The sequence below is a fragment of the Eschrichtius robustus genome, chromosome 14 (genome assembly GCF_028021215.1).
Source record: "Eschrichtius robustus isolate mEscRob2 chromosome 14, mEscRob2.pri, whole genome shotgun sequence".
NCBI lineage: Eukaryota > Metazoa > Chordata > Mammalia > Artiodactyla > Eschrichtiidae > Eschrichtius > Eschrichtius robustus.
In genome coordinates, this window is record NC_090837.1 from 52,175,672 (window position 1) to 52,196,602 (window position 20,931).

A 20,931-nucleotide genomic window follows, 5' to 3' on the forward strand; every position below is an offset into this window, starting at 1 on the left:
GAAAAAACATAAAGGTAACTGATCTGTAGAGGAAGAGAAGGTGATTTGAGAAATGTCACTTCTTGAGCGATTACTTCTGAATTTGGGAGCGTGTTCTCAGTCAGGCCCACCTGCTCCCTGGGAGGGCAGAGGAGATGAACTGCTTTAAGATGTAGAAAATTTGCACCTTCATTTCCCTCAGCTTTCCATGCTGGAGACCGTGCAGAGCCCTAGAGGCTGAGTTGCTTCGGGGCCTTTGGCTACAATGCGGGGCAAAGCCCAGAACCCACGCTGGCCACTCTGCAGCCAGAGAAATGGGCCCTTTTCCAAGGTATGCAGTGGCATGCTGACTCATCCCTGGCCTTCCCTGTGAGCCAGGGGTTGTAAAAAGAATATTTAAAGTATGAAAGGATGCTGTATCTTACAAAAGTATATTAAATTGAGTAAATGTCCCTGTTCTTTGTTGAATATAGCATGTTATAAAAGGGCTTTGCAGCAGTTATTCTGAGATTTGTAATGTAAAAACAAGCCATGCGTGGTCTAAGACAGGGCTGCTCAATAGAAATGTGAGGATGGAAATGTTCTATATGTGCCCTATTCCAATATGGTAGCCACTAGACATGCGTGATTACGGAACACTTGAAATGTGACTAGAGAGACGAGCAGAATTTTATTTACGTTTAATGGCTACCTGTGGTTAGTCACTACTGTACAGTACTGGATATCACAGGTCTGAGAGAACGCATCTTTTTATGTACTTTGTTGCTGTTTATTCATTTTACAAAAAGGAAGTTTTTATGTGAAATTGTGTATAGAATTGCTTTGGACTGCCGTTCTATCAAGAACTTAAGTACAGTGTCTAAGAAGCTATGTCCACTGCCTGCCTACATTGTGTCCTGAGCCTTGGGAGTTCTTGTCCTCAGTGGAGAATTCTGTGATTGATGTTCACTGCCATCAAATACGCACTCTTCTCTCCCTACATATCCCACCTAGAAGATGCGCTCTCTCCTCAGCGGAGTCCACATCAAGCCTGTATGCGTGACCCGGTGATATACGCCGTGGCCAAGAACACATCTCCAACAGCTAAATCCACCCTGTAATAAAGCTTTACAAAGCACCACTTAGTTCTTGTATTGCTTTCACCATGGTCCTCACTACTGCATTTCACCCTTATCATCTGGGAGGCCTACTCTCAATAGAGTTTATCCACGTGAGATGAATTGGTTGGATATTGGCAAACATCCAGTTGGATGGCTGCGTTTATTTGAAGTGCTGCCTCTACCAAGGTGGGTATTGGGCAAGGCCTGGGTGTTGGGTGCTATAGGAAACACAAGGATGTGTGCCCACAAAGATCCCACTTCTGAAACCACAAATAGAGGGACATTGTCTGATAAAAGATTTCTGAGTCACAGCCAGTGAGTGGCAAGAGGCAGTCTGGGAGAGACAGTTTGGATGCCAAAACATTGGCATACCAGCAACATATTGCATTACAACAGGGTCTTCTGAGAGAGGTGGTCTCTGAGCTGAACTAAGATGTCCTGCCTCTAAAATAAAGCAGTGGTTGCATTTTGAGGATTTAAATGAACATTTAAACAGCATTTTCACAACTTTTTTTCTCATTATTTGGTAGTCTGTTCTATTGGTCTATCCTGGATTTAAGTATGTGGCAGCTCCTGATTTAGCACAAAATTATGAATTAAGTTTAATGTAATATTTCATGTGGTTTCACAATAAGCAGCATAGCTTGCACTGGTAAATTAAGGCCCCCATCTCAACTACCATTGAGGACACAGAGGAAACAAGGCAAGATGATCAAAAGTTAACTGAGTGGTACAGGCGTGAAGCGCTCCCCCCCCCCCCCCCGCTAGAGTGGGCTCTCCTTGTGAACTCAGCTTCTCAGAAGCTTTGAGGTGGAGGTAGACTGGAGCTGGACCTTGGAAGGAAGATGTGGCACAACTGGCCAGCACTGGCAGGTAGGAAACTATAGGTATGAAGTCGCAGAAGGAGAACCACACTGGTGTTTAGGAAGCAAAGTGAGAGGATCAGTAGGCAGAGCCAGCTGGCTCATGTAGAAAGTTAACGGCTAGAAAGAAAGGTTACAGTCACATTACAAAGGAAGAAGGGACTAAACTTTGAGTTCTTACCTGTGTATTTAATCTTCACAGTAACTCCATAATGAAGGCTGATGTGTTAACCAGAGAATGCTTGGTGGGAAAAACAGAATCCAGTCTGGGTTGGCTTAAGCCAAAGAAGGAAATTAATCACAAGATCCCAATTTGGATTGGTACTCGCCCAGTGTCAGTCAACTGTAGTCAAGGAGGCAGAGTTATACTACACAAATGTGGCTTCCAGGGACCCTATGTATATATAAGTGGCTACTGTGTTGAACAGAAAAAAAGTTAAGAATACATATTGTAATCTCTAGAGCAACTGCTAAAATATAATGCAAAGAAGTATAACTTAAAATCAACAGGTAAGTTAAAATGGAATTATTTAAAAATTAAAACGAGGGATAAAGAACAGGGGTATAGATAAAATATGATTGGTCATAAGCTGATAATTGTTGAAACTGGGTGATGGATACACGGGGATTCATTATACTATTCTATCTTTGTAAATGTTTAAAATTCTCCATAATAAAAAGTTTTAAAAATGGATGTATTTCATATAGAAACTAAAAGGTCCCTTGGTTCTTCTGTTCCAGTCATTGTATATGCTTCACTAGATTAAAAACATTTTGAGTTCTTCTCCTGCAATGAAAGCAAAACCACCCAGGCCCATTAAGCAGAAAGTTTCAGAGTCAGTGAACATTACTGTCATCATTGTGGTTGATTAAAAGCCCTGATGCTTGGAATCTTTCCTTGCAATTTTGATTTAGTAGGTCTGGAGTGGGATCTATGCATCTTATTTTCTACACACGATTCCACTGACACTGATGCATGTCCACGTTTGGGGAGCACAGGAATAACCCATGTTCTGTGGATTATCCTGTGCAAGCTGCCCCTTGTCATGCCTATCCTTGGCTTGGGTACTTCCCTGCTGTAGGACGCAAGCAGCATGATGATGTGGCACTTCATGCACAGTCTTAGCTACATCAATGCATCGTGAAGCACCCTGCCATTTATTCTCTTTCTGTAATTCCAGCATAGAGTCTTCTTCCTGGGCGGTTGATTTATAGTAGTGCCTATTGCCATTTTAATTGCTTTAGTTTCAAAACATTAGTATCCTTGTGAGCTTTTCCCCCATGTAACCCACTCAACCACTCAGGCATTGTCTGAAGCCTTTCGCCAGGAATGCTCCCTTCCCCCTTCACCAGGGCCAGCTTCATGGGCATGTGACCTGTGCAGTCACACAGGGCTCCACACTCAGAAGGCCTCACACTTGGTTTAATGCTCTCCTGTTACTGCCTTGAAACTCTTAGTTTTATCTTTGAACTTGTGTTTTGTAAGTCAAGCGTGATGAGACAAGCATACACATGGGCAGAGGAGATATGTGCAATATGTGTGTCCACTGTTCCTTACCACCTCTTTCATTTACAGCCATCGTGATTCTCGTGAGCACAGAATTCTAGTGGGCCCACCATACATGAGAGTCCAGGGAGGTTCAGAGTTAAGTACAAGGCAAGCATGTTATGTCTACAACTGAGAAAGTGGGGACACAAGGGCCCCAAAAGGTCATACTTTCTATTTGAACCAGACTTGATTTGAATGCAAAAAGAAGATAATGGCATTCTAAGAAGCATGAATGACCATGGCACCCAAACATTCCCTTTCTTACTCATGTTACTTTCCTGTATTAGCCAACCACTTACGCTGAAATGATGACACAGAAGAAAAGGAAAACATAGGGCAGCTCAAAATTTCTCTTTCTTTCAGTCCTTCCTTAGTCATCGGTAAGTTGAGGGTGTTGATGGAATGTGTACATATCAAGAAGTGAAATATCAGTTGACCTAGTTTTGCGTGTTGTTTCCACTGTTCTGATAAGAATGGAACATATATGCATACACAAGGTACAAAGTAATAATTGTGTAATTTTTGGTAATGCTGTACATGAGTTAAATGCTCTGTAGCTGCACTAAAAACTGGAATAGCACAATAGAAAGAGGAATGATAAAATTAACGCTAATAATTTAAAGTTTTAATTTTTCCTAGAACAGCATCAAGTACCAAACAGATAAAACACTGTAACAAGTTGTGAGAGAAACCACAGAAGAAAGGTAAAACAAATTAGTACTTTTTTTTTTTAACAGCTTTATTGGACTATAATTGCTTTACAATGGTGTGTTAGTTTCTGCTGTATAACAAAGTGAATCAGCTATACATATACATATATCCCCATATCTCCTCCCTCTTGCATCTCCCTCCCACCCTCCCTATCCCACCCCTCTAGGTGGACACAAAGCACCAAGCTGATCTCCCTGTGCTATGTGGCTGCTTCCCACTAGCTATCTATTTTACATTTGGTAGTGTATATATGTCCATACCACTCTCTCACTTTGTCCCAGCTTACCCTTCCCCCTCCCCGTGTCCTCAAGTCCATGCTCTACGTCTGCGTCTTTATTCCTGTCCTACCCCTAGGTTCTTCAGAACCTTTTTTTTTTTTTTAGAGCCCATATATATGTGTTAGCATACGGTATTTGTTTTTCTCTTTCTGACTTACTTCACTGTGTACGACAGTCTCTAGGTCCATCCACCTCACTACAAATAACTCAATTTCGTTTCTTTTTATGGCTGAGTAATATTCCATTGTATATATGTGCCCATCCTCTTTATCCATTCATCTGTCAATGGACACTTAGGTTGCTTCCATGTCCTGGCTATTGTAAACAGAGCTGCAATGAACACTGTGGTACGACTCTTTTTGAATTATGGTTTTCTCAGGGCATATGCCCAGTAGTGGGACTGGTGGGTCATATGGTAGTTCTATTTTTAGTTTTTTAAGGAACCTCCATACTGTTCTCCATAGTGGCTGTATCCATTTACATTCCCACCAACAGTGCACGAGGGTTCCCATTTCTCCACACCCTCTCCAGCATTTACTGTTTGTAGATTTTTTGATGATGGCCATTCTGACTGGTGAGAGGTGATACCTCATTGTAGTTTTGATTTGCATTTCTCTAATGATTAGTGATGTTGAGCATCCTTTCATGTGTTTGTTGGCAATCAGTATATCTTCTTTGGAGAAATGTCAATTTAGGTCTTCTGCCCATTTTTTGATTGGGTTGTTTGCTTTTTGGATATTGAGCTCCATGAGCTGCTTGTATACTTTGGAGATTAATCCTTTGTCAGTTGCTTCACTAGCAAATATTTTCTCCCATTCTGAGGGCTGTCTTTTCGTCTTGTTTATGGTTTCCTTTGCTGTGCAAAAGCTTTTAAGTTTCATTAGGTCCCATTTGTTTATTTTTGTTTTTATTTCCATTTCTCTAGGAGGTGGGTCCAAAAGGATCTTGCTGTGATTTATGCCATAGAGTGTTCTGCCTATGTTTTCCTCTGAGACTTTAATAGTGTCTGGCCTTACATTTAGGTCTTTAATCCATTTTGAGTTTATTTTTGTCTATGGTGCTAGGGAGTGTTCTAACTTAATTCTTTTACATGTAGCTGTCCAGTTTTCCCAGCATCACTTATTGAAGAGGCTGTCTTTCCTCCATTGTATATTCTTGCCTCCTTTATCAAAGATAAGGTGACCATATGTGCATGGGTTTATCTCTGGGCTTCTATCCTGTTCCATTGATCTATATTTCTGTTTTTGTGCCAGTGCCATACTGTCTTGATTACTGTAGCTTTGTAATATAGTCTGACGTCTGGGAGCCTGATTCCTCCAGCTCCATTTTTCTTTCTCAGGATTTCTTTGGCTATTCGGGGTCTTTTGTGTTTCCATACAAATTGTGCAACTTTTTGTTCTAGTTCTGAAAATGTGAAAACTGCCATTGGTAGTTTGATAGGGATTGCATTGAATCTGTAGATTGCTTTGGGTAGTAGAGTCATTTTCACAATGTTGATTCTTCCAATCCAAGAACATGGTCTATCTCTCCGTTTGTATCATCTTTCTTCCATCAGTGTCTTAATAGTTTTCTGCATACAGGTCTTTTGTCTCCTTAGGTAGGTTTATTCCTAGGAATTTTATTCTTTTTGTTGCAATGGTAAATGGGAGTGTTTCCTTAATTTCTCTTTCAGATTTTTCATCATTAGTGTATAGGAATGCAAGAGATTTCTGTGCATTAATTTTGTATCCTGCAACTTTACCAAATTCATTGATTAGCTCTAGTAGTTTTCTGGTAGCATCTTTAGGATTCTCTACGTATAGTATCATGTCATCTGCAAACAGTGACAGCTTTACTTCTTCTTTTCCGAGTTGGATTCCTTTTATTTCTTTTTCTTCTCTGATTGCTGTGGCTAAAACTTCCAAGACTATGTTGGGCACCTTTGTCTTGTTCCTGATCTTAGAGGAAATGGTTTCAGTTTTTCACCATTGAGAACGATGTTGGCTTTAGGTTTGTCATATATGGCCTTTATTATGTTGAGGTAAGTTCCCTCTATGCCTACTTTCCGGAGGGTTTTTATCATAAATGGGTGTTGAATATTGTCAAAAGCTTTTCCTGCATCTATTGAGATGATGGTTTTTCTCCTTCAGTTTGTTAATATGGTGTATCACATTGATTAATTTGTGTATACTGAAGAAGCCTTGCATTCCTGTGATAAACCCAATTTGATCATGGTGTATGATCCTTTTAATGTGCTGCTGGATTCTGTTTGCTAGTATTTTGAGGATTTTTGCATCTATGTTCATCAGTGATATTGGCCTGTAGTTTTCTTTCTTTGTGACATCTTTGTCTGGTTTTGGTACCAGAGTGATGGTGGCCTCATAGAATGAGTTTGGGAGTGTTCCTCCCTCTGCAATATTTTGGCAGAGTTTGAAAAGGATAGGTGTTAGCTCTTCTCTAAATGTTTGATAGAATTCACCTGTGAAGCCATCTGGTCCTGGGCTTTTGTTTGCTGGAAGATTTTTAATCACAGTTTCAGTTCCAGTGCTTGCGACTGGTCTCTTTATACTTTCTATTTCTTCCTGGTTCAGTCTCGGAAGGTTGTGCTTTTCTAAGAATGTGTCCATTTCTTCCAGGTTGTCCATTTTATTGGCATATAGTTGCTTGTAGTAATCTCTCATGATCCTTTGTATTTCTGCGGGGTCAGTTGTTACTTCTCCTTTTTCATTTCTAATTCTATTGATTTGAGTCTTCTCCCTTTCTTTCTTGATGAGTCTAACGGTTTATCAATTTTGTTTATCGTCTCAAAGTACCAGCTTTTAGTTTTATTGATCTTTGCTATCATTTCTTTTTCATTTATTTCTGATCTGATCTTTATGATTTCTTTCCTTCTGCTAACTTTGGGCTTTTTTTGTTCTTCTTTCTCTAACTGCTTTAAGTGTAAGGTTAGGTTGAGATTTTTCTTGTTTCTTGAGGTAGGATTGTATTGCTGTAAACTTCCCTCTTAGAACTGCTTTTGCTGCATCCCATGGTTCTTTTGGGTCATTGTGTTGTCATTGTCATTTGTTTCTAGGTATTTTTTGATTTTCTCTTTGATTTCTTCAGTGATCTCTTGGTTATTTAGTAGTATATTTTTTAGCCTCCATGTATCTGTATTTTTTTACAGATTTTTTTCCCTATAATTGATATCTAGTCTCATAGCATTGTGGTCAGGAAAGATACTTGATATGATTTCAATTTTCTTAAACTTACCAAGGCGTGATTTGTGACCCAAGATATGATCTATCCTGGAGAATGTTCCATGAGCACTTGAGAAGAAAGTGTATTCTGTTGTTTTTGGATGGAATGTCCTGTAAATATCAATTAAGTCCATCTTGTTTAACGTGTCATTTAAAGCTTGTGTTTCCTTATTTATATTTTCATTTTGGATTATCTGTCCTTTGGTGAAAGTGGGGTGTTAAATTCCTCTACTGTTATCGTGTTACTGTTGATTTCCCCTTTTATGGCTGTTAGCATTTTCCTTATGATGTATTGAGGTGTTCCTATATTGGGTGCATAAATATTTACAATTGTTATAGCTTCTTCTTGGATTGATCCCTTGATCATTATGTAGTGGCCTTCTTTGTCTCTTGTAATAGTCTTTATTTTAAAGTCTATTTTGTCTAATATGAGAATTGCTACTCCGTATTAGTACTTTTAATGGTACTGTTTATCTGATTTTTGGACAAAGGCCCCCACATTTTCATTCTGCACTGGGTCCTACATATTGGGTAGCCATTCGTGCTCTTGAGTGCTCTGCTCCTCCTGAGGCAGGTTTCAAACCTTTCCTTGTTGGAACCCCCTTCTGTCTACAGCCCTTTGGGGATTCCACCTGATTGTCACTGATTTAAAGGGTGCCATTGTTTCGTGGCTCCTCTGCTGCTTCATTTATGAAATCCAGAGCTGGACCAGGACTTAAGAAATAATTCAGGGGCTCCATGATCTCTAGAGGAAGGACACCTGCCACAGTGGAAGATGACGCAACTTCTCAATCCCCTTCTAACCCTGACTTGGGGAGGCAGCCAAATGCTGGAATCTCTTATCTGGCACTGCTGGTTCTCCCTTTGATAAGTTTTGGCAGAAAAATGCTTCTGGAAGACTAAACCTCAGCTATTATCCTTGACAACTTGGTTCCTCTCTATCCTTTTCTGCTACCCCATGAATTGTTGAGCAGTTGTGAGTAGGCAGAGCAGGTGGAGGCTCTTGTCAACAGTGACTGATTTCATCAAAACTCTGCATGAAGAGTCCTGGCAAAGCAATGCTTGGGAGGTTTTGTTTTGTTTTGGGTTTAATGGTACAGCAGAATCACCTCTTCTTTTAAAAAAAGATAAAGATAATTTTGGCAAATGTGCAACTATCACATCACAAAACTGGAAACAAGAAACTTTATAGGAAACCGATGAAGATGAGAAACTATAGGAAACTGAAAATGAGCAAAGCAAGCTCTGTTTGTGGTAAAGGATATAAAGAACATAAAAATGTATATTCAAGGTCTTTCATGGAACATTATAACCCATCAAATTAAGGTATCAATATTCTCTAACAAAAATTAACTGATCTGAGGAAGGGTAATGCAGAAGTATTCTAATGCAGTGCTGCCCAATAGAACTTTCTGTGATGATACAGAAATGTTTCATCATCTCTGTGCTAATACAGAATCCACTAGCCACATGAATACTCCCATTGTGGCTAATATAACTGAGGAACTGAATTTTTAACATGGCTTAAATTTAGCTGCTTTAAAAAGTGGCTACCAATTGAGCAGCATAGTTCTAATGCCTCATAGGTCAAAACCAGTGGTTTCTATGGGGGACTTCTCTAATTACTGTTGAGGGGTAGGGGGTTGGAGTAGAAAGAGAAGAAAGCTCTTAAGAGATCTACTTAGTCACTTACACAACACCTTACATTCGCCACAGCTTCCAGAATCAGTAGGTGGCACAACCTGCTGTAAGGGGTATGAGGGAAGGATTCTTTGGGAGACCTGAGTATGCCCTTCCAACTCCTGGCTCAAGCCAATGGCAGTAAAAGGCCTAGGATTTTGTCACTCAGATGGGGAGAGGACTATGGTTCCACACACAGAATCTGAGGCTTGGGCCACGCCTGGGGCATCTGTGCATGGAAATCGTCGCTGTGGGGCTGCTAGGGAGCTGGAGGTGGAGCGCTCATTTTCGGACAGGGTTTCCAGAGCCAGAGGAGGATCTAGAGGTGGAAGGAGGACCTGCGGGCCCTTTCTGGCCACCTGCAGGCTGAACAGACCCTTTCTTTTTGGGGATTAAGGTCTTGTTCTTGCTCTTGAACACTTTGCTGGGATCCAGCTTGTTCACAAAGGAGTCGGTCTCTTCCGTGAGTAGGTCTGTGTTGTAGGTGATGGGTTTATACATGTTGAACCATTGCTGTAAGGCAGAATTAGGAGAGAGGGTCACGATTCAAAGGAGAAGAGCATGTGTTTATGTTCTTTAGGGGAGATACAGGGGTAGAGAGCTGGGGAGATGAGGCAGAGTAAAAGACTTTAGGAAAAACTGCCTCTAAAATCTATTAGCACTTCCTTTAGGTAAAAGGGAAGACAGACACACATTGCTTTATGGGGTCTCATAACCTTTAAACATGAGGCCTAAGAATCTGAGTAAAGGAAAGTTGCCTGCTCTCTTCCCAACAGGCTTTCTGGGCAGCTGAGGGCAAAGGGCATCTACCTTTATTTTCATTGATCACAACCACCCACTATGTTGCCTGGATGTATGTCACTGTCATGTGACATTTGAGGAAAGTGAGGTCCACTCGATGAATACACACATTCATCGAATCCCTCATTTTTTGCCACCCAGTCAAAAGTTCTTCTAGACACACCTGGTGCTCTCAAACCAGGCAGTATATCAGCATTACCTGACATCTGTATGTTTAAAATGGTGTCTGGATCTATAATATAAATGAGGCACATCCATACTTTGAAATACTCTATATCACTGAAAAAGACAGCTCTCTATATATTGATAGGGAATGAGCTCCAACATGGAGTTAAGTGAAAAGAAGGTGCAGAACAATGTGAATAGTATATCGCACTTGTGATTTAGAAAAAAGGAACCAAAAACTGTATGCATGCATGCTTTCTATCCAATGAAGTATCTCAGTGAGGGCACAAGAGAAACTAACAGTGCCTACCTGTGAGGAAGTGGATGGGGAAGCTGGAGAACCAGTGAATAAGAGACTGATTTTTCACTGTTGCTGTATGCATGTACTGCCTATCCAAAATGAATGATCAAACCTAATCTCCCCCCACCACCAACCCCTTTTTATTAGAAGTAAAAACTCCCCAGGTGATTCTGAGGATCAGCCAAGTTTGGGAACCACTTAACTAGATTAGTATAAAGTGAGGTTGTCCACCTAAATTGGAAGCACCTGCCTTGCTTATTGAACATATAGGCTCCTGGGCTCAACCCCAGATCTGAATCAGATGAGGAAGCTGGGAATCTGCAATTTAAGCATTTCCTCCGAAGATTCTGATACATTCTACAGTTTGAGATGACAGGTGGTCCCCCCTTACCTTGGCCTGTGGGCTAATGCCATAGCTGGTGAAAGCATACTGCCACTGGGGCAGGCCCAGGTGGGTGATAAGCAGGCGATAATAGGCAGTAAATGTATCTGTGAGAAAATGCCAGTATAATGCTCTGTCCAGGAACCAGATCTCAGTGTCTTGTGCTAATGCTGAAATAGCAGACAAAGGACATAAAGGAAGGGATGGCTTAACACTTTTTTCCTTTTATCTATAAAGTCAACATCTACTCATGGTTAAAACAAATTTCAATAGTAGAAGGAATGTAAACTATAAGTAAAAATTCCCTTTTTTCCCTTCCAACCTCCCAGCTCTGTTCTCCAGTGGCCACTGTTACTGGCTTCTTTATATTCTTTTACAAATTCTTGATCAGTCAGTCGACTGATCTATCTGCTGGGCTTTGGCCATCTGTGCATTCAGGCTATCTAAGCAGCACTCCTTTCTTGTGCGGGCTCAACACTCCCCCTCCCCCAATAGGTACATACTGTGGTCTCAGCCTTCCTGATGGAGAGACACTCTGTCTGAATAGTTCTGGCTTTCTCAGGAGGTCTGTCAGGAATTAGAAGTGCTGTGAGAAACCACCATGGAGGAGCCCAGACCAGCTTCCTCTCCTGGGACTCCTGCCTGTGCGGCTGTGTGATGTGCTGGTTGAGCTGAAGCAGGCACTACTGTACCGGCTCCTGCCTCACGCTTGCTCCTGACCGTCCATTCTTAGTACTCCTAGTTCATCTCCTAGGCCTCTCCTATTTCATCTCCTGTCTAATGGCTGTAACATCTCCCTAAGTGGCCTCCATCCTCCAGTACCTTCCACTTCCATTTCTGCTTGTGGTCACATTTTCATTTGAATCCTGCCATACTTCTGCTAAATAACCTTGACTCCCCACCTACTTCCACATAACGTCCAAACTCCTTCACCTGGCTTTCAAAACTCCTCAGGAAAGGGAATAACTGGGCTTCTGGTGTCATCTCCTCCTCATCCACAAGATGAACCATGTGGCCAATGAACTGGAATTGTCATTCCCCCCAAATCAGGTGCGTTCTCCCATGGCATGGCTTTTACCCATATCCCTTTGCTTGGATGCCCCCTTTTGCCCCCCACCCCACACCCCCCATATCTCATTCAGACCTATACTTCAAGATGCAGTTCATTAGTTGCGGCTCACTGGCTCCTTAGTTGCGGCACACGGGCTCTTTAGTTGTGGCCCCACGTGCTGCAACTAAGACCCAGTGCAACCAAATAGATAAATAAATAAATATTAAAAAAAAAAAAAAGATGCAGCTCAAAGGCTACTTCACAAAGACTCCTCCAGCTGGAGATGATCTCTCCTTTCCCCCAGAGGTAAACCCTTGTGTGTCTTCTCACCCTTTGCAGGCAGAAAGCTACTTGAAGAGGCCTGGACCTTGTCCAACTCTGTAGTTCCTAGGGACTGAATTGCTGTTAGGGGGCCAGGTGATGCCCACTGCTCAAGAAGCCAGAGCCTTTTTCTCTTGATTTCCCATCTGGGATCTTAGATTGAGGTCTAGTAATTCAGGTTTTTATTGCTGTTAATTGGCCTACATAAATACATGTAAAAGACAGACAATGTTTTTCCTGGATGCTTTTCTAATGCATGAGCCTGCTGGAGGAGTTATAAACAGAATGACTATTTCTTTTAGCTTTTATTCACTTATTATCCTAATCTTATTATTTTGCAGTAACTCACAAGTGACACAAATGACAATAGCTTAAAAAGACTCTAGTAATTGGCCTGAAGGGGGATGCTCAGAGAGGACCAAAGGGGTTTTCTGGGTCTTGGCATCTACAAGAGACCCAGCAGCACCTCAGGAGGTCGGGGAAGAGCATGCCTTTTGTGTGATGGCTGGAGAGCAAGGTCAGCCAAGGCCATTCCCAAACTACAGGACCATGCCTGCCATGATTCTTACCTGGTTTCCCTCTTTTGTAGACAAGGCAAACCTTCCCATTCCCGTTGCAAGGATCCAGCTCAAATATTACACTGCGAGAATCAAAGTGAGGCTTCTCTGGCTGGTTCTCACTAGCTGCAAACCCAGAAGTTAATGGTAATGTTCAAACACACTCAGCTCAAACATACGTATTCATCCAGCTTTGCTTGGATGAAAAAAACAGAGGGAAAAAAAGCCTTATCTCAAACATATTCTTAACTATTATTTTCAAATGTGGACCAAATGTATTCTATACTCTAAATGCCCTGGGTCTTATTCATGGTCTAAGCCTCTGTCTGGGCTCCCCTACCACCAATAGACAGTGTCATGGAATCTGGGGAAGGGGGCATGAGGACAACAAACTGAACTTCTTGGGAGTGGGACTACATAAGTCAGAGTAATCTGAACAACTTTTTTATTTTTCCCCAGATACATGCTTTCCCCTTGTTTATAGCACTTCATGATCTTTTGATTAGAATCCTTTTTCCTCTGTCTAAAATGTATATTTGTGGCATTTTATGTTTATTTCTATTATAATTATAACATTATAATTAATGCTAAGTCTGGCTCTGTTAGAAATACCTACCTAGAAATGAAATACCATGATGTAACAGAAAAAAAGATAAATTCTTAGAAATGCAAGCATCAGAAACCTTCTCTACTGCTTCTTTCATTACAGCAATTATGCAATAATGATTAGCATTAGTGACTGGGGTGGAAAGGGTTTAACAAACCTAGGAGAGATTGGATAAAACAGAGTATATAAAAATAATATTTTTGATTTACACATATACCCATACATATAATTTTACATAAAGGCATAAATATTTACATTTCTAAATAAGAGGGCTTTTTGTGTTTTTGTTTCTTTCTTTAACATGGTTTTACCCTCCCCTGGTGGTTATACCTTCATATTCTTCATCTCATATGGTCCTAGGCAGACATATAGGTATACATTTAAATTCTGTGAGATCATTTACTATATAAAAATGGGATACCACACATGTTACCTGAATCTTACTTTCTATACAATAATACCATGTGGAAAGCCCTCTAAGGGTTGTAACTCTAATGCATTTTTTTTAATGGCTGCCTGACGTCTGTGGGAGTGGATGCACCCTAATTTATCCTGTCAGCCACCTATTGATAGGGGGCCAAAATTATTCTGCTGCAAATGCTACAGTAATCATCTCTGTACCTGTCCCTTTGTTCTGGTGCTTTTGTTATATGGCTAGACACCCTGAAGTATTATAGAATGGACATTGCCAGACTGCTTTTTGAAAAGGCCTTTGTTTTTGAAAGATATTTTCATGGGGTATAGAATTCTAGGTTGACAATTTTTTTCTTTGAGTATTTTACATTTTTTTTAATCAAATGAATTTGCTTAAAGAATATTTTATTTTTTAATTTTTAATGTATTTATTTTTTCTTCCGGTCTAACAGCATGATTTTCCTCTGATTTTTTCTTTCTTTCTTTCTTTCTTTCTTTTTATTGGAGTATAGTTGATTTACAATGTTGTGTTAGTTTCAGGTGTACAGCAAAGTGAATCAGTTATACATATATCCACTCTTTTTTAGATTCTTTCTTTTCCTATATAGGTCATTACAGAGTATTGAGTAGAGTTCCCTGTGCTATACAGTAGGTCCTTATTAGTTATCTATTTTATATATAGTAGTATGTATATGTCAATCCCAATCTCCCAATTTATCCCTCCCCTTTCCCTGAGTATTTTATCTTGATTGAATTGTTTCCAATGAGAAATATGCCATTGCCATTATGCCATTTTTGCTCCTTTGTATGGAATTGTCTTTTCCCATTGACTGCTTTTAAGATTTTCTCTTTATCCCTGATTTTGAGCAATTCATGTTTCCTAGTATTGTTTCTTCATGTTTCTTGTTCCTGGCTTGTTAAGCTTCTTAGATAATGGTTTAAGGTTCCAAGTAACTGGTACAGTTTTGAGCCACTATTTCTTCAAATAGTATTTCCTGGTCCATCCCCTTCTTTTCAGGGACTCCAATTATACATACATTATACCATTTGTTGTCCCTCAGTTCACCGATGCTCTTTTAAAATAATTTTTTATTTTCTTTCTGTGTTATTTTGGATTGTCTATTATTATGTCTTTAAGTTCTCCAGTCTTTTCTTTGGCAATATCTAAACTATTGTTAGTCCCATCCAGTGTATTTTTCATCTCAGAAACTAGTTTAATCTCTAAAAGTTAAGTTTGGATTTGTTTTTTCCTATCTTCCATGTCTGTACTAAGTTTTTGGACATATAGAATATAGTAATGACTGTTGTAAAGTCTGTGTCTGCTAATTCTAAACTGTATCTCAATTCTGGTTTGGTTTCAATTAATTTTTCTCCTCATTATGGTCATTTTTTTCCCTGCTTTTTTGCATACCTGGTAATCTTTGATTGGATGCCAGAAATTGTTAATTTTGCATTGTTGAGTGCTTGCTATTTTTATATTTCTATAAATATTGTTGAGCTTTGTTCTGAGACACAGTTACATTACTCGAAAACAGATACTTTCCGGTCTTGTGCTTAGTATTTGACAGGCAGAACCCAAGGCAACATTTAACCTAGGGCTAATTTTTTCCCCATTACTGAGGCAGGACCCTTCTGAGTACTCTACCTAATTCTATGTAAGCCATAAGGTGTTTCAGCCTGGCCGGTGGAAACGGACACTATTCCTGGTACAGTGTGAGTACCAGGCATTGTTCCCTCTAATCTTCTTGGGTGGTTTTGTCCCTGGCCTTGGGCAGTATCTTCACATGTGTGTGCTCATCAGTTCTTTCCTGAATACTTGAGGAGGACACTCTGCAGATCTCTGCAGTTCTCTCTCTATGCAGCTCATTCCTCTCTGTTACTCAGTCCTGTGAACTCTACCTGTCTTCATCCAGCTGGGCTCTTAGTTCTGTCTTCTCAATTAACAGGTACAACATGTTCTCCTTGGGTTCCCTTCTCTACGCTGTCGACTGGAAGCTTTCAGATAATAAGCTAGGGTTCACCTCATTTGTTTCCCATCATTCAGAGCTCATCGTTCTTCTCTGTGTGATGGTCAGTATCTTGACAACATCCACTGTTTTATATATTTTGTCTGTTTTTGTTTTTTTTTGTTGTTCCAGGTGGGAAGATAAATCTGGCCCCTACTATTCCATCTTGGATGAAATCAAAAGTCCAGACTGTAGGATCCCACCAAGTTTTAGCAGCCTTGACTGATGCTGACTGGGGTCTGCCCTCAGGTGAAAAGTTATAAAAATAGGAAAATCATTCAGTGTGGTTCCCTTCTGCCATTTGTAGATGCCACTCCAGTTTCTGCTTATTTTTGGTTACTCTCCAGTCCTTTTAGGTAATTATTTTAAAAGTTTCCCCAGAGTTTAGAGTATTATCTCCACAAGTCCTGATCTGGTAAAAGGTAGTATGCCACATGGCCAGAATCATAAGGTCAAATCTACAATGTCACTGTCATTAGTTCTTCACTGAATTTTTAGTTTGGTTTTATCTCCATGTGCACATTAGCACACTGTCCTACAGTCTGTGCCTAATAATTTCACCCTCAGGAATAACAGTGGATATCTTTCTGTTACCTGTTATTTGCGCTGGTTCTTGTTCATGGTGTTGTGTTTCTTCACGTGCCTGGTTCTTTTTTAGTAGGATTATTTTTGAAAAATTATTTATAAAAACAATGAGGTCTAGGATAATATTTTCTTCCTCTAGGGAAGAATTTTATTTTTATATGAGTTTTATACTGAGATATAATTCACCTACCATACTATTCACTTAAAGTGTACAATTTAATGGTTTTTAGTATATTTAGAGCCGTGCAACCATTAACACAGTCAATTTTAGTACATTTCTCTGGAGTGAATTTCTGTTTTTTTCTGCCAGGCCCCTGAGGAAATTAGTAATCTGGAATCAAATTAGTCCAATTTTGGGATTTAACATTTTCTGGGATGCACAGGTGACTTATACTTGGGCTTCGGTCCATGTGAAGAGTGGTTATTTCTGGTTCATTCTATCTTCTAGAGTATATAGCTCCTCACGGTGCTAACCAAAAGGGTAGGGTAGTTTTTATGGGTGCCATCTTTTGTAGGTTCTAGACTCCATTTTATTCTTCTCGTCTCACATATGGGTCAAATTCTCAATTTTTCAGTAGCCTCATTGCCTCTTTTGAAAAGGACAGTGTATCCTAGGCAAAAGCAACCCTAAACATTGAGCCTCTGTCCTGGATTTCTGTCTTCTTCTGGATGTTGATCTGGTGCTATCTCATCATCTTATTAGCTCTTTGATGATTTTTATATGTTCCCTGACTTTTCAATTGTCTTCAGCAGGAAGACTGCTCTGAATTACCTATCTATCTGCCATTATCAGGAGGCCTCTTCATCAGTTTAAGTATGCTCCTGAAAATAACATATAGATGAGCTTTGCTTTTTATATCAATCTGATAGTTTCTGCTTTTCAAAAGGGAAATTCAATTCCAGCACACTTAACATAATGATTTATCTGTTTTATTTTATTCCTCTTAATGTTTTGTTGCTTATTTTATAATGTTGTTTCTTTTCCCTTTTTCTTATTTTTACTCATGTGATTCAACATTCCCTTTATTAGGTTAGAGATTCTACAGTAATTTTTTTATTCCTTTAATGGTTATCTTCCTTTTTGTTATGTATTTGCATGACTGGATCCATATGATTCTACCCTTACTTGAGAACAATATGCCATTGTTTCTCTAACCAAATGTGGTATGCAGAATTCTAAGATGGCCCCCAAGATTCATGCTTGTGTGTATACACACCTGTACAACCTCCTCCCCTGAGTGTGGTCAGGACCTATAATATGATGGAGTAGTCATTCCCTTGATTAGGTAACATTATGAAACTCTGTTGTAGCAGACTGGAGAGAAATATTCCTGCTGGCTGAGAAGCAAGTGGCCATATTGTGAGAGGGTCTTGTGGCTAGAATCTGAGGGCAGCCTAAATGAGCCAAGAGCGAGCCCTGGCCAACAGGCAACAAGAAAACAAGGACTTAGTCCCACAGCTGCAAGAAACTGAATAAGGTCAACCACCAGTGAGCTTGGAAGAGGCTCTTATGCCTCAGATGAGATCACAGCACCAGCTGACACCTTGTTTTTAGCCTGAAAAGATCCTAAGCAGAAGACTCTGCTAATCTGTAGCTGAATTTCTGACTCATGAAAACTGTTAGATAATAAATTTTTAGTGTTTCAAGCCATTAAATTTGTGGTAATCTGTTATACATGAATAGAAAACCAATACACCAAGACACTCTGTTTCCCCCAACAAGGCATACTATTTCTTTCCTACAGTAGGATGAGGCTTCCACTTTCTACTTCCTTTCCTCTTTGTCCTACATTTTCTATTAAAAGGACTCTCTGGAACATTCTTTGTATTAGTTGCTAGGGCTACTGTAGCAAAGTACCACAAACTGAATGGCTTGAATAGCAGAAATTTGTTATCTCACGCTTCTGGAGGCCACAGATCCAAGGTCAAGGTTGGTTCCTTTTGAGGGCTGTGGAGAAGAATCTGTTCTATGCCTCTCCCCTAGCTCCTGGTGGTTTGCTTGCAACTTTTAGCTTTCCTTGGTATGTAAAAGTACCACCCCATCTCTGTCTTCATCTTCACATGGCTTTCTTTTATATCTGTATCTCCAAATTTCCCCTTTTAAAAGGTTGTCAGTCATATTGGATTAGGGCTCCACCCAACTCCAGTATGACCTCATCTTACCTACTTACATCTATAATGACCCTATTTCCAAATAAGGTCACAGTCTGAGGTAGTGAGGTTAGGACTTCAACATATGAATATTTTTTGGGGGGAGGGGACACAATTTAACCCATAAAGCTCTTATATCTTGCCTCTCTCTTTTCTGTTAGGTTTAGCTGAGAGTATACATTTAAACATATTCTGTGCACTATGTCCCCTCTTTTCCAAGAGTTCTTATGTAAAAGTTGTATACATTCCTGGATATTAAGATTTAATTTAGTCTTTCTCTTTCATAGGAGGTTCACTAATCTCTTGTTTCCCTTCCTCTTTATATATCTGCATCTTGAGATCTCCATTCCATTTCATCTGTCTTTTGGTTAGAGTATTTATGTTCTTGAAGTTTTACACATCCTTTAATATTCTTCTAATAACCTGAGACGTATGTTTGGTCTGTATATACAGGACTCTTGATTTTCACTCCTTTTATCTCAGTAACCTGTTTATGTTTTTCTACTGCCTTCTAGTTTCCACTGTTGCAGGTGAGAAGTCTGATGTCAGTCTGATTATTCTCTCTTCACAAGTAATTTGTTATTTTTGCCTAGAAGCTTGTGATTTTTTTCTGCATCATGTAATGCCTAGGTGTCTGTTTTCTCCTGAATTCAATTTGAGTCTAGGAGAGCCCTTTCAATCTGCAGATTGAATAAAAGTTTTCGTTTATTACTGTTTATTTATTATTCCCTTTCCAGCTATTCTTTTTCTCTTTTTTGAGCACCTATAATTCCAATGGAAGGTCACCTGGATGTATTTTCTATTTCTCTTACCCTCCACCTTTTCACTCATTTCTCCTTTTAAAATTTATTTATCTGTCTTTTTAGATATTTCTTGCACTTGCTTTTTCAGGCTACTAACTCAGGTCTCAATATTTATACCCGTCTTCAATTCATCTAGTCAGTTGTTTAATCAAGAATTTTTACTTTTTTTCTATAGGAGGTCTTTGTGCTGTCTTAAATGCCTTTAAGTGTTCTTGATCTTATTTAGGTTTTCATCTGTGTCCTCTAGCAGTGTTATTTCTCTGGTTGTGTATTCTGATATTGCTTCCTGATTGTCCTCTTTCTAACTGCTGAGTCCCCTGAGAAAAGTCAGCATTCTTCTACTTAAGTTTAATGAAGCTTAGGTCTAATTGTTGGACTATCCTAAAAAGCATGAACTCAGAAGGTGCCAGAAGCCCACGTGGTTTTTATCCCCATCAGTATGTAGGACAGTGTGGTCTCTACCCCTAGCTCAGTCCTTTGCTGAGGTCCCTTGAAATCCTGTCATCTAGTCTACCTTTATCTACCAGCTTCAAAAGCAGGGTACACCCATTCTACTTATTTAATAACTCTTTTGCCTTTTAGGGGTTAGAGAGCCCCAGTACACACATATGAAGCAAATGTGACCTTTATCCTATCCTTGAGGATTCCACACATTTCTGAGTGACAAACTCTTCCCAGGGCCCAACACTTTGCAGGCTCAGCTCTTGGACTCCTCCTCCTATTGTCCAGCTGCTTGTCCAGTTGAAGGAGAAAGCCTTGCATCAGTTCTCTCTGTCAGAACTTCAATGCACTCCAAGGCATTAGTATTGGAGACACTAGTTGCCTACTGAATATTCATTCTCCCTTTTTAAAACTCCAGTTCTGTTTGATGAGGCAATACTACACAGCTAATCTCCTCAAATTCCCTTGCACTATAGGTAACCTTTTGACTCTATTCTGGCCAATGGTTATTGGGAGGGGCTTCTGGGAAAACTATTATTTTTCTGACAAAAAGGAAAATATTCTGCCAAGAGACAGTTATTTTGCCCTTTACTCTTCTTTTTCCTGCCTGGAACATAGACTTGAAGCTTGGAGGTAGAGCCCACATTCTTCAACCATGAGGATGAAAACCAAACACAAAGGCTGGTGAGCCAGGAATCCAGAGGGAGACTTTATCATTGAGTTTCTCAAGCAGCTACACCAGCCTAGTTCCAGATTTCTTATTATGAGAAAAATAAACTCCTATTTAAACATTGTAATGGGGGTCTGTTATATGCAGCCAAACACATTTCTGACTGAAGAAGTCCTCACTTATACATAGTTGATCATAGCTTTAGCAGCCATTTGAATTATAAGCCATTTTAATCAGAAGTGGCAAAGAGCCTGAAGGGAGGAAGGGAGCTGCATTTAGACTGTCACGGTCCCTGAAA

General features: G+C 39.9%; 1 protein-coding gene across 3 annotated transcripts in view; it reads right to left on the reverse strand.

Moving 5' to 3' along the window:
* Positions 1-20,931, reverse strand: part of TPGS2 (tubulin polyglutamylase complex subunit 2) — a 72,990-nt gene that overhangs the window by 8,137 nt on the left and 43,922 nt on the right. Inside the window, exons 5-7 of one of the 3 annotated variants that reach the window (XM_068562573.1) lie at positions 12,969-13,082; positions 11,037-11,197; positions 4,375-9,891 (exon numbers count right to left, since the gene is read on the reverse strand). The exons of the other annotated variants lie outside the window; for them this stretch is intronic. Coding sequence (XP_068418674.1) covers positions 9,661-9,891; positions 11,037-11,197; positions 12,969-13,082 — 506 coding nt within the window. The 3' untranslated portion in view covers positions 4,375-9,660. Of the gene's footprint in view, positions 1-4,374; positions 9,892-11,036; positions 11,198-12,968; positions 13,083-20,931 lie in introns of those variants that run through there. 3 annotated transcript variants of the gene reach the window in all.